This window comes from Rhincodon typus, chromosome 26 (genome assembly GCF_021869965.1).
Source record: "Rhincodon typus isolate 14 chromosome 26, sRhiTyp1.1, whole genome shotgun sequence".
Lineage (NCBI taxonomy): Eukaryota > Metazoa > Chordata > Chondrichthyes > Orectolobiformes > Rhincodontidae > Rhincodon > Rhincodon typus.
Genome location: NC_063357.1, coordinates 24,215,462 through 24,228,148, shown reverse-complemented (window position 1 = coordinate 24,228,148; position 12,687 = coordinate 24,215,462). Strand labels below are relative to the sequence as shown.

General features: G+C 42.7%; 1 protein-coding gene across 2 annotated transcripts in view; it reads right to left on the bottom strand.

Moving 5' to 3' along the window:
• Positions 1-12,687, bottom strand: part of doc2b (double C2-like domains, beta) — a 260,828-nt gene that overhangs the window by 68,265 nt on the left and 179,876 nt on the right. For both annotated transcript variants that reach the window (XM_048612706.1, XM_048612707.1), the window contains exon 5: positions 7,290-7,416. In XM_048612706.1, the coding sequence (XP_048468663.1) occupies positions 7,290-7,416 (127 nt within the window). The remainder of the gene's footprint in view (positions 1-7,289; positions 7,417-12,687) is intronic.

Sequence of the window (12,687 nt, the reverse complement as noted above, 5' to 3'; positions counted from 1 at the left end):
ACCCGAAACGTCAGCTTTCCTGCTCCTCTGATGCTGCTTGGCCTGCAGTGTTCATCCAGCTCTACACCTTGTTATCACAGTCAGATAGGGAGCTGGTAAGCCTTCCTCTGCAATTTTCCCAGCATCACTGCCCATTTTTAGCTGGCAGAAACTGGGCGGTGCATTGACACAAATGTTCTTGAAACTAACTGCTATTGAAAAGTGAAACACTCAATGCAACATACAGCAATCTCTCAGATTAGCTCCTTTAACACATGGAAGAATTCTTGTCCAATAGTTCCATTTCACTTAGTATAAACCATTCTTCGCTGCATTACAGACAGAAATGATCGATTGTCTCAGTGTGTGAAGTATTTGTTGTGGGCTGTATTGACAGACTTGAAGGAGGTAAACCACAAAACCAGCAGTGACATCTGAGAATGTACTTGTCACATGCAATTAGTTCATTAAGTGTCAAACAGTTTTCAGCTCACTGATGTTGGATGCGTACAGGCAGATAAATGCTAGGAACATTAGAGTGGGGTTGGAATTAATTGTGCACAAAGCTTTTGAATGAAGCAAATGAAACAACAAATACGAAGAACAACACCACTGTAAAAAATAGCAACCTACTCTTAATGAATTTGAAAGCAAAAACTCAAACAAATCCTTTACATTAGTATTGTTGAAAAGCCCTTGCAGATTGATTACTTAAATTGAAAGTTTTGCAATCTTGCATCCTATTTTCTGATACATGTTTGCAAGTGAGTCCACAGAATATAGTAATCTGATTACTTTTCTTATTTTAGATTGCATTTAAACTACAAATGTAGCATTGGCAAAATCAAAAATTGACATTGGTGTAAATGTAGTCTAATTCCAGTCAGGTTTAGGCCAGTCACTGGAGTGAAGAGGGCTCTGAACCCATGTCATTTGAGAACCTGTTCACAGATTGACATCTAATTTACACAACACAAGCAACAGCAAAAATGAAATTGCTTCATACCAATGTTATGATTATAACGGGCTTTCATTGCTAAATGCTCGATTGGCAGGGTTGCAAATTGATTTAATAATGGTCATGCCTCATTTGCTAGATTGAAATCATCTGCCAACAATGTTTACTATTCCAGGATAAACCTAGAATGCAAAACTGACCCTCAGCTTCTCTTCTTCATGACAAATCCTCTTCTTTAGTCCATCTTCTCTGCTTGTCCCATCCTGACCTCAAACTAAGTGGAAACAGTTTACATAAATATTTGACAGATTGAGGCTATTCAACATCCTTCAACCCTCAACCAAAGCAGACTTAGGACCATAGAATCCCAACAGTGCAGAAAGAGGCCACCTGGCACATTGAGTCTGTACCAACCATCCAAAAAGCATCTCACCTAGACCCACTCCTCCTCCTCCTATTCTATGCCTATAACCTGACATTTCTCATGGCCATTCCACCTAGACTGCACATCTTTGGACTGTGGAAGGAAACTGCAGCACCCAGCGGAAACCCATGCAGAGAATGGGAAGAATGTGCAAACTCCACCCAGACAGTCCACCCGAGGTTAAGATTGAACCCGGATCCCTGGTGTCGGGAGGCAGCAATGCTAACCACTGGGCCACTGTGTAAAGGTTTCCCTTTACCCTTGCTCTATGTTTGTATCTTTCCCCAGCTTCTCTTGTACCTCTCCTTATACTCTCTCTGAAACTCACCTCATCTGTTTTTCCACTAAACTAATCATCACCCAACATTCCTTCCAGTTAATTGACATCGTTAACAGGCATTGTCCTCAAATTGTCATCACGCTCCTTAAAAAAAAAACACCCTTTCACCCCTTTCTCATTGAAAGTGACAGGCTCCACTTTCAGTCTCCCTTATATTTCCAAAATATTTGAAGGTGTTGCCTCCTTCAAAGTCTGTGCTCGACAATCTTGCAATTCAACATTTGAATTACCCCATCACATTTCCAGCCTGAACCAACATCACCAATGTCTTTATCAAAGTTACAAGTTATATCATTTGTGATTGTGCCAGTGATAAGCTATCGCTCCTCGTCCTTCTGAAACAGTTTGCAGCCTCTGGCACAGTTTACCATACCATTTTTAACAATGACTCCCCTCCATTGTTGAGTTGTGTGAGTCTGCCTCCACCTGACTCCATTATTGTCTCTCCATTCATAGCCAAGGAAACACCTGGATCACCTTCTCTTCCCATTACTTCATTATTAACTCTGGGTTCTCCCCAGGATCCATAATTTCTCCCCCAGCACCCCAGTATTCATCTACATGGTCGTCTACAGCGACATCATCCAAAAACATGTCAAGCTCCACATGTACACTGATTACAACAAACTCCATCTCACCTACTTCTCTCTCACACCTTCGGCTTTATCAGACAACTTGTCCGAGCTAGCTGCAAGTTCCTTCCACCAAATACCGGGAAAACCATAACTGTATGTCTAGTGCCCATTACAAACTTCATTCACCAGCCACAGACCCCACCTCTTTCTCAGGCCACTGTCTGTGCTTGAACCAGATTGTTCACAACCTCTTTCACCCTGAGTTGAGCTTTTGACCCACTTACTTTTTCCATTGTCAAACATTGTCTTTGCAACATTGCCTGATTCTGAACCTCCCTCAGCACATCTACTGTTGATACCTCCTCTGTACCCTTGCTTCCTCTGGACTTGATTCTTCCAATGATCTCCTGGCCAGGATCACCTTTCCACCACACTCAAATTGTAGCTGATCAAAACAGCCGAACCCATGATAAGTCATACTCATCTATTATACTTATGTTTACTCACCTATATTTTTTATGGCCAGCATTTATTGCCCATCCGTAGTTGCCCTTCAGAAGGTGGTAGTGAGCTGTCTTCTTGAATTGCTACATCCACCCGCTGTGGGTTGACCCACAATGCCATCAGGGAGGGAAGTCCAGGATTTTGACCCAGCGGCAGTGAAGGAATGGTGATATGTTTCTAAGTCAGGATGGTGAGTGGCTTGGAGGGGAAATTGAAGATGATGGAGTTCCCATACTTTTACTGCCCTTGTCCTTCTCGATAGGAGTGGTATCAGGTTTGGAAGGTGCTGCCTGAGGATCTGTGGTGAATTTCTGCAGAGCATCTTGTAGATAGTACACACCGCTGCTACTGAGCATCAGTGGTGGAGGGAGTGGATGCTTGAGTATGTCCTGCCAAACAGGTACGCTGCTTTGTTCTGGATGGTGCCAGGCTTCTTGAACTTTGCTGGAACTGCACATCCAGGCAAGTTGGGAGTATTCCATGAAGTAGATGATGGACAGGCTTTGGGGAGTCAGGAGGTGAGATATTCTCCGCAGTATTCCTATCCTCTGACCTGCTCTTGTAGCCACTATGCTTATGTGGGGAGACCTGTTGAGTTTCCTGTCGATGATAACCCCCAAGATGTTGATAGTGACGGATTCAGTGATGGTAACACCATTGAATGTCAAGAGGCGGTGGTTAGATTGTCTCTATCAGCAATCGTCATAGCTTGGCATTTATGCAGTGCCAGACATTTATGCAGTGCCAATGTTACTTGCCACATGTCATCCCAAGCCTGGATATTGTCCAGATCTTGTTGTATTTGAACAAGGACTACCTCAGAATCAGAATGGTGCTGAATATTGTGCAATTATCGGCGAACGTCCCCACTTCTGACTTTATGATGAAGGGAAGGCCATTGATAAAGCAGCTGAAAATGGTTGAGTCTTGGAGATTACCCTGAGGAACTCACGTAGACATGTCCTGGAGCTGAGATGACTGAGGTCCAACAACCACAACCATCTTCCTGTGTGCCAGATGTGGTGTCTCCAACCATCGGAGAGGTATTCTCAAAGTGAAGGCGGGACTTTCTCTCCAGAAGGACTGTGTGGTGGTCACTCTTACTGATACTGTCATGTACAGGTGTATCTGCAGCTGGTGGATTGGTGAGGACGAGGTTTTTAGTCTTGTTGGTTCCCTCACCACCTGCTGCAGATGCAGTCTAGCAGCTATGTCCTTTAGGACCTGACCAGCTCGATCAGTATTGCTGCTGCTGAGCCACTCTTGGTGGTGGACATTGAAATCCCCTACCCAGAGTACATTTTGTGCCCTTGCAACCTCTGTGCTTCCTCCTAGTGTTGTTCAACATTGAGGAGTATAGATTCATCAGCCAAGGGAGGATTGTATGTGGTAATCTGCAGGCGGGTTTCCTTGCCCATGTTTAACCTGAAGCCACGAGACTTCTTGAGGTCCAGAGTCAATGTTGAGGACTGCCATACAACACCCTCATGACTGTATACCACTGTGGTGCCACCTCTGCTGGGTCTGTCCTTTAATCATTTTCTGCCTCGATCTAATTCCCACTATAAACCCCTCTGCCTCACTCTGTCATTATAACAAACTTCTTTATTCAAGGTTACGTGTCCTAATATCCCTATGTCATTAGCTGTTAAAATGTTGTTTGATTATAGTCTGTGAAGCACCTTGTAATCCTTTCCTATTTTAAAACAGCAGTAAAAGTGTGAATTATGGTTGTTCTCTCGGGTAATTAGAGACAATTTAATAATTCATTGAACCCTCTCATCCCAACAAAATGATGCAGTCAAATATATTTGTCTGTGACGTCCATGTGCTGTTAAATTGCTCTAAGTTGCCCTCTCCATGTTTAGAACCATTTTTCTTCTTTACTCTTTAAAATGTCATCATCTTTATTGGGCTGCTAACACAGAACTTGACGTCTGTTGAGATGCCCAGGATGGACCTCCTCCAGTGTCACAACGATGCCACCCGGAAATTGGAGGAGCAGCACCTCATATTTCGCCTTGGAAGCCTATAAGCCAATGGTCTCAACGTGGATTTTACCAGCTTCAAAATCTCCCCACCCTCAGCCTCATCCCAAGACCAACCCTCCTTCTCATCCCTGCCTCCTTGACCTGTCCGTCTTATCTCCCACCTATCTGCTCCTCCCACTTCACTAATCCCCACCACTACCTACCTACTATCACCATCCCACCTACCTTTCCCAGCCCAATGTCCCCGCCTCTCTATTTATTTCAGAGCCCCCTTCCCCTCCCCCATTTCTGAAGAAGGGTCCTGACCCAAAACGTCAGCTTTCCTGCTCCACTGATGCTGCCTGGCCTGCTGTGTTCCTCCAGCTCCACACTGTGTTATCTCAGACTCCAGCACAGCAGTTCTTATTATCTCTGACATCATCTTCTTTACTCTGCTATCAAAATACTTTTCCTTTATTCACTGTTGTTGCTTTGAACTAGAGAATTTCTTGAGTTTCTCTCTGATTATACCCCATGCCCTCACCAGGTTTGTCTGTATCTACTAGGCTCCTTTGACCCCAAATCTACTAAGCAATGGACTATCAAACCTTCTTCCTGGCCTTTGTTTTATGGAGTAAATGGCACCCTTTGATCTGGTATTCTCTCTTTTACTTTAAAAACTGACATCATCAGCCTCTCTCATCAAAAGGCCTATCCTTCAACTGCTCTTGTCATTGCAAACTAACAGCCAACTTCAACCCTCTCTTTCCTCTCCAAAGTCCTTAAACCCACTAGTACATCCCACATTTGGACCAACCTTTTCCAGAATGTCGTGTCTGAATCTGGACAAATCAATTTGCACCCTGCCAGAGCAACTGACTCTAAACCAGTCACAAATCACATTTTCTGTGATGGTGACTGTCATGCACTATTCCGTCTCATCCTTCTCAATCTCTCAGCATCATTTCGACATTACCACCTCACTCCCCCCAAATGCCCCTCCTCCATTATCTAGTTCAATAGATCCATTCTGTCTTGGCTTCACTCCTATGTATCTGAATGGAAGCATCTCTACCCATTCTATGTTGTGAACTTTGGGATTCTCCTAAAATCTGCTGTTGGCCCCTTCCTCCTCCTCATACTTATCTGCACTTTGCAACGGAATCAATTTACATAGAGTCAGCTTCAGCTAATGACATCTAATTTTTATTCCCCACCAGCTTTCTGGACTCGTTGTTAAATTGCTGGTCCATCACCTCGTCCTGTATGAGGCATTTCTTCCTTCAGTTAAATATTGGGAAACCAAAGTCCTCATCTTCATCTCATCATTACAAAATCCATTTCCTTCATTCCCACAATTAAATTGTTTTGTGTGCTATGACTAAACTGAGAAAAATTATATCAACAGAATTAACCATTGCAGCTTGATATTTAAGGATTTTGAGATAAGTACCAATACAAAACAAACATCTGTACACAACCACTAAGGAAAGGATCAGCCTTTTTCCATTATAACCTGAATGAAAAACTGCTGCAGAGAAAATAGGACACCTGTTGCACCATTGTTGAAATATCCAAAATCTAGTGCTCCTATAATTCCATTGGTTTCTCCATGCATTTCCTCACCAAACACTCCTGCAGTATAAATTGTTGCGATAGCTTGAAATTGGGGATTTTTGATTGGGTCTGATTTATTACTGTCACATGTACTTACATGTCACAGGTACAATAAAAAGTTTTGTTTTGTGTGCAGTGCAGTACAGGCAGATCATACCATACAAAGTGCATGGGGTAATAGAACAGAGCAAAGAATACAATGTTAAAGCTGCAGAACTGGTGTATAGTGAGCGAGAGTCACACTAAATTTAAAATTTGACAGGTCCATTCAGAAGCCTGATAACAGCAGGGAAGAAGCTGTCCTGAATCTAGTAGTATGTGTATATACAAATCTCTATATCTTCTGCCCAGAGAAAGAGGGTGGAAAAGAGTATAACCAGGGTGGGAGAGATCTTTGATTATGTTGGTTGCTTTCCTGAGGCAGCGGGAAATATAGATGGAGTCAATGGATTGTGTGATGGACTGGGCTGTGTTCACAACTCTCTGTAGTTTCTTGCAGTGTTGGGAAGAGCAGTTGCCAAACCACGCTGTGATGCATCCAGATAAGATGCTTTCTATGGTGCGCCTATAAAAATTGGTAAGAGTCCTTGAGGACATGTCAAATTTCCTTAGCCTCCTGAGGAAGTAGAGTAGTTCTTGCATTTGACTTGATGATTGCAAGATGAAAAGCGCCGGCAATGTCATTTTTTCTTAAACAATACCTTTTGATGGTAATGCATCCATAATTTCCCACAGCACAGATCACAACATTGCACCTCCCTGGGAATCAAATCCTGTACTACTACATTCTGGGAGGATTAAGGACACCCAAGTATATGAGTAATCTGAAGGGAAAGTGAATATCCAGCTGGTTAATGACCACGAAGATCTAACACTTTTGGCTGTCAAGTGAAAAATCAATGCAAACGGGATTAACACTTACTGGCAGCTGTTTCTCCAGGCAAATGTTGAAGGTCTTCGTTTGATTTGGCTTTAATCTTTTCAGTGGAATTCTTGTTTCGCCAATGAACTCATTATGACGGAATTTATCTTCATCGCATACCGAAATTCTGCAACAATACAATGGCAGACATTACCAGCAATTATTTTGGTACCAGTGACATGAATATACATGTACTGGTAAGAAAACTGCCTGACACGTACCTTGAAAATTTAAAACATGTTTGTAATCAACAAGCAACTGAAAGAGTTATTAATGAAACAACTAATTCCTTTAATCAATGCATAAACAACAATAAATTCCAGGGAGAAGATAAGATGGTTATGGTTTGCATGATGTTTAGAAGCCAATAAAGAAATACTTATTTAGTTTATGCTGGGCTTTCATGCAAAGAACACGAATGCAATCTCGCTAATCTTAATTATATAGAAGAAGAAATGCACTGAAAGCAGCAAGAAAGAGTGTACAAGACTGCAGAAAAGCAGATAGTTATCAGATTTAGGAAAATAAATGGCAGACACAACCTAATGTTCATTAATGTGAGCTAGGTTTTATAACAAAGGAAGAAAATCTAGGTCTGAGGATACACCATTAATGGGAACAGGCTGAAGGGTGAAACTGAAAAGAGAGATGTAAAAGTTACTCGCTGAAAGGATGACTTCAGTTGTTAGTTGCATAAACAGCAATATATTTTTGGGTTTTATATGTGACAGGCGTTAAGTGCAAACTTATCAGAGAATTTAATATCGGGACACTATGGGATGTATTTTGGCTCCTGAGGTGAGTTGCTTGTGTCAGGAAATTTTCCGACACGTCAGGCTTGCCTTTTGAATAAGTGCGTAATCAAGCAGTTAATAGTTTAGTTGTCAAAATGAAATCCCCTGTTGAATAAATGCTTTTATTAATCAGGGCTCACAGGAAAGATTGATTAATATCCTTTAGTGGTTAAGCTATATTGTTCTTTCTGTGATCACTTTTGACAATGTCTCAATGTTTATTTGGATGAGATTAAAGACGTAAAGCTTTTGAAACCTCTGTTACTAATACTTTCGTGGTCTGTCACTGTCACATTTATAGGATTGTAGCTTTACTTCAAAGAGGATTTGTGAATAAGATTGTTTTCTTTCCAGCAACTTTTCACTTTGTATTGTTATTTAATGACTCATTGATTATATGCATAGTAGATACTAGGTGAATGAGTATAGAAGGTGCATGAGTTAGCATCAACAATGTGGGTGGCCTTGTAGGATGGGGGGCGGGGGGGGGAGCGGGGTGGTGGTCGGGGCATGGGGCTATCAATAAGACCTTGAGTTGATTGCCCAAATCGATTTTGAATCTCTTTCAGATGATGAAAGCTACTATTGCGGTATGTTCCTAGTGTCCTTACTGGCCATACTTTTAACATTCAGCTCCCCCGCTGGAATTTTATTGCATTTGGTGACACCGTGTGGGCCACATCTCACACAGCCTTGTATCTTTGATGATGTTGATTCCCAACTTTCTGCAGGCTTTTTGAAGCCTAGCTATCTGTTCTGTACTGGAACTATCCCCAATGCTCTGGACTATTTGGGTCCCCGATTTATGTTTGCACAATAAATTGTTCCTATGTTAAATCCTCCTTGGATTGAAGAAAGTCTGATAACCCTTCCCTCACATTGACTACCAGTATCTTATTAATTGATTCTTTAAAGTTCTCAACATCTTTCTAAATTATACTGATCACTTAAAAAGGTTTCTAATGATTCGTCAAATGTTGAGCTCACTGATTGGATCTCACTTACCCAATCAAAAAATTTCACCTGCAGCTAAAATACATGTCAAATGCTTTAATCAATGTATCATAGCCCACAGTACTTTCTTCCGTGCTATGTCTTACCAGAACATTTTTTTTATTATTCACTTGTGGGATGTGCGTGTCGCTGGCTGGGCCAGCATTTACTGCCTGTCCCTAGTTGCCCTTGAGAAGGTGGTACTGAGCTGCCTTCTTGAACCGCTGCAGTCTACCCACTGTGGGTTGACCCACAAGTATGACTCCAACCACCGGAGGGTTTGCCCCCGATACCCATTGATTCCAGTTTTGCTCGGGCTCCCTAATGCCATACTCGCTTGAATGCAACCCTGATATCAAGGACTGTAAACTCTCATCTCACCTCTGGAATTCAACTCTTTTATCCATGTCTGAACCAAGGCTGTAATGAAATCAGGAGCTGAGTCCCCTGGCGGAACATAACTGGGCATCACTGAGCAGGCTATTGCTGAGTAGGTGCTGCTTGATAGCACTGTTGATGACAGCTTCCATCACTTTACTGATGATCGAGAGTAGACTGGTGGGGCGGTAATTGGCTGGGTTGGATTTGTCCTGCTTTTTGTGTACAGGACATACTTGGGCAATTTTCTACATTGATGAGTAGATACCAGTGTTATAACTGTTCTGGAACAGCTTGGCTAGGGGAGCGGCAAGTTCTGAAGCACAAGTCTTCAGTACTATTGCTGGAATGTTGTCAGGGCCCATATCCTTTGCAGTATCCAGTGTCTCCAACCGTTTCTTGATATCACATGGAGTGAATCGAATTGGCTGAAGACTGGTATCTGTAATGCTGGGGACCACTGGAGGTGGCTGAGATGGATCATCCACTCGGCACTTCTGGCTGAAGATTGCTGCAAATTCTTTAGCCTCATCTTTTGCACTGATGTGCTGGGCCGTTCGATCATTGAGGATGGGGATATTTGTGGAGCCTTCTCCTCCAGTGAGTTGTTTAATTGTCCACCACCATTCACGACTGGAAGTGATGGGACTGTAGAGCTTAGATCTGATCCATTGGTTGTGGGTCGCTTAGCTCTGTCTATCACTTGCTGCTTTTGCTGTTTGGCATGCAAGTAGTCCTATTTGGTGCCTTCACCAGGTTGACACTTCACCTTCAGGTATGCCTGGTGCTGCTCCTGGCATAACCTCCTGCACTCTCCATTACACCAGGATTGATCTCCTGGCTTGATGGTAATGGTTGAGTTGGGGGGTATGCCAGGCCATGAGATTACAGATTGTGCAGGAGTACAGTTCTGCTGTTGATGGCCCACAGAGCCTCATGGATATGCAGTCTTGAGTTGCTAGATCTGTGTGAAGTCTGTCCCAGTTAGCATGGTGATAGTGCCACACAACACGATGGAAGTTATTCTCAATGTGAAGGTGGGACTTTGTGGCCACAAGGCTGGTCAATCTTACCGATACAGTCATGCACAGATGCAACTGCAGCTGGGTGATTGGTGGCGGATATTGAAATCCCCCACCCAGAATACATTTTTTTTGCCCTTGCCATCCTCAGTGCTTCCTCTAAGTATTGTTCAACATGGAGGAGTACCGAGTCATCAGCTGAGAGAGGACGGTATGTGGTAATCAGCAGGAGGTTTCCTTACCCATGTTTAACCTGAAGCCATGACACTTCATGGGGTCCGGAGTCAATGTCGAGGACTCCCAGAGCAACTCCTTCCCGACTGTATAGCACTGTGCTGTCACAGTGGTGTCTGTGACATTGTTTATAAGGTATAATTTTGAGAGTATGACTACGTCAGGCTGTTGCTTACCTAGTCTGTGAGGCAGCTCTCCCAATTTTGGCACTATCCTCCAGATTTAGTGAGGAGGACTTTGCATGGTCGACAGGGCTGTTTCTGCCATTGTGTTTTCTGGTGCCTAGGTCGAAGCCAGGTGATCCATCCAGTTTCATTTCTTTGAGTCTTTGTAGCAATTGGTACAATTGAATGGCTTGCTAGGCCATTTCAGAGGGCAAACGAGAGTCAACCACATCAACAGCTATTAGACCTGCAGCATATATGAATGTGCAGCTCCCATTTTTGGCTTGTTCAGGGCCTTCTAATTATCAAAAGATTGCTGTAATGGCAAATCTCTATCAGAGCTGCTATCTCTATAAAACAAGCAGCATGGCTATCCTGGGTGAGAACTCTGTTCCTTCTTCCTGTTGAAACTTTCTAATCCAGAGCATTGCTGGTTCATGACTTGGCTTTTGAAGTCTTGCAAGGCTCTTTTTCCTACCCTTTGGGGCTCTGTAGTTCAGTAATCAAAGTCTTCTGAGGTCCTTTCCTCGCCTTCAGAATCTTCTTTACTAACTCCTTTCTTAAAGTCTTCTATGGTCCTGCCTTTCTTTTGGAATCTTCCCTTTTCAGTGTATCCCTTGGTCCATGTTTAAATCTCAGAGTGTGGCTATGCAGCTTTGTTACCATAGCTGACACCATGCTGCATTTTATGCTGTAAGCCAATACTGCTCCTAGAGAAACAGGTCAGGAGTATCTCAGGGTGTGCGTACCTGTATGTACACCATCCGTGAGGCTGCTTGCTCCTCATCCCTAAGCAATGCTCTTCAACACTTCATCCAATGAAGCACTCCTTATTCACATCTGTACAGAGGTTCTCAGATATAACTCTCCAGTGTAGGCTCTAACACCACTCTCTTCACATGGTCATTCTAACTGGTGTCTTTTCTTATGGATGTCAGTATCAGGTGAACAGTTGCTTCTTCGTGATTAATATGAATCTCATTAGCTCAGTCAGCTGGACAGCTGGTGAGTGATGCCAAGAGGGTAGGTTCAATTCCCACACTGACTGGGATTACCCTGAAGAACTCTCCTTCATAACGTTGCCCTTGCCTGAGGTGCAGTGACCCTCAGGTTAAACCACCACCAGTCATCTCCCTCTGATAAGAGCAGCTCTATGGTCTCGTAAGACTGTGGTGATTTTACCTTACTTTCCATTTTTGTGAATCTCATCATAACACATTTTGTTAGGTTAAATAAAGAGAGGCCATTTCTTCTACTGGGGTGTGAGTGACAAGGGTCATCGATTTTAAACCATCAAGAAGTGTTCAAAGCATTGTTGTTTTAGTCTGAGTTATTAACAGCAGTAAACACTTTATCAGGGGAATTACTTGAAGGTGTTGACATTGTTTTTATGAAGGAACAGTGCAAATATTTAAAATGAATAATGTGGAAAAATGGGTACAGCCAAACAACTAGATTAGTTTTCAATTGTTTTCACAAAGACCAAAGATAATTTGATCAGAAATATTGCTTTCTTTTGTACGGTACTTCCATGTTTTCCCCTTTCAATGTAGAAGGTTGCATCAGCTTCTGCAAAAGTGTAATATTGAAAACAGAAGTGCATTTATTTTTGTTGATGTGATCATTTTAAAATGATAGTTGAAGCACATTATAAGTGGAGCCTTCAATGTGACAAGAATGAACACCCCCAATTTGAAAGCAGCAAAAATATTCCAGTTCAAGCTCTTGGACTTGCCCATACAGGAAGCAATAGCTTTCTGTTGCCTCCATGCTGGTGCAGACTATATCAGTAACACTTTCCTTGCTTCACTTT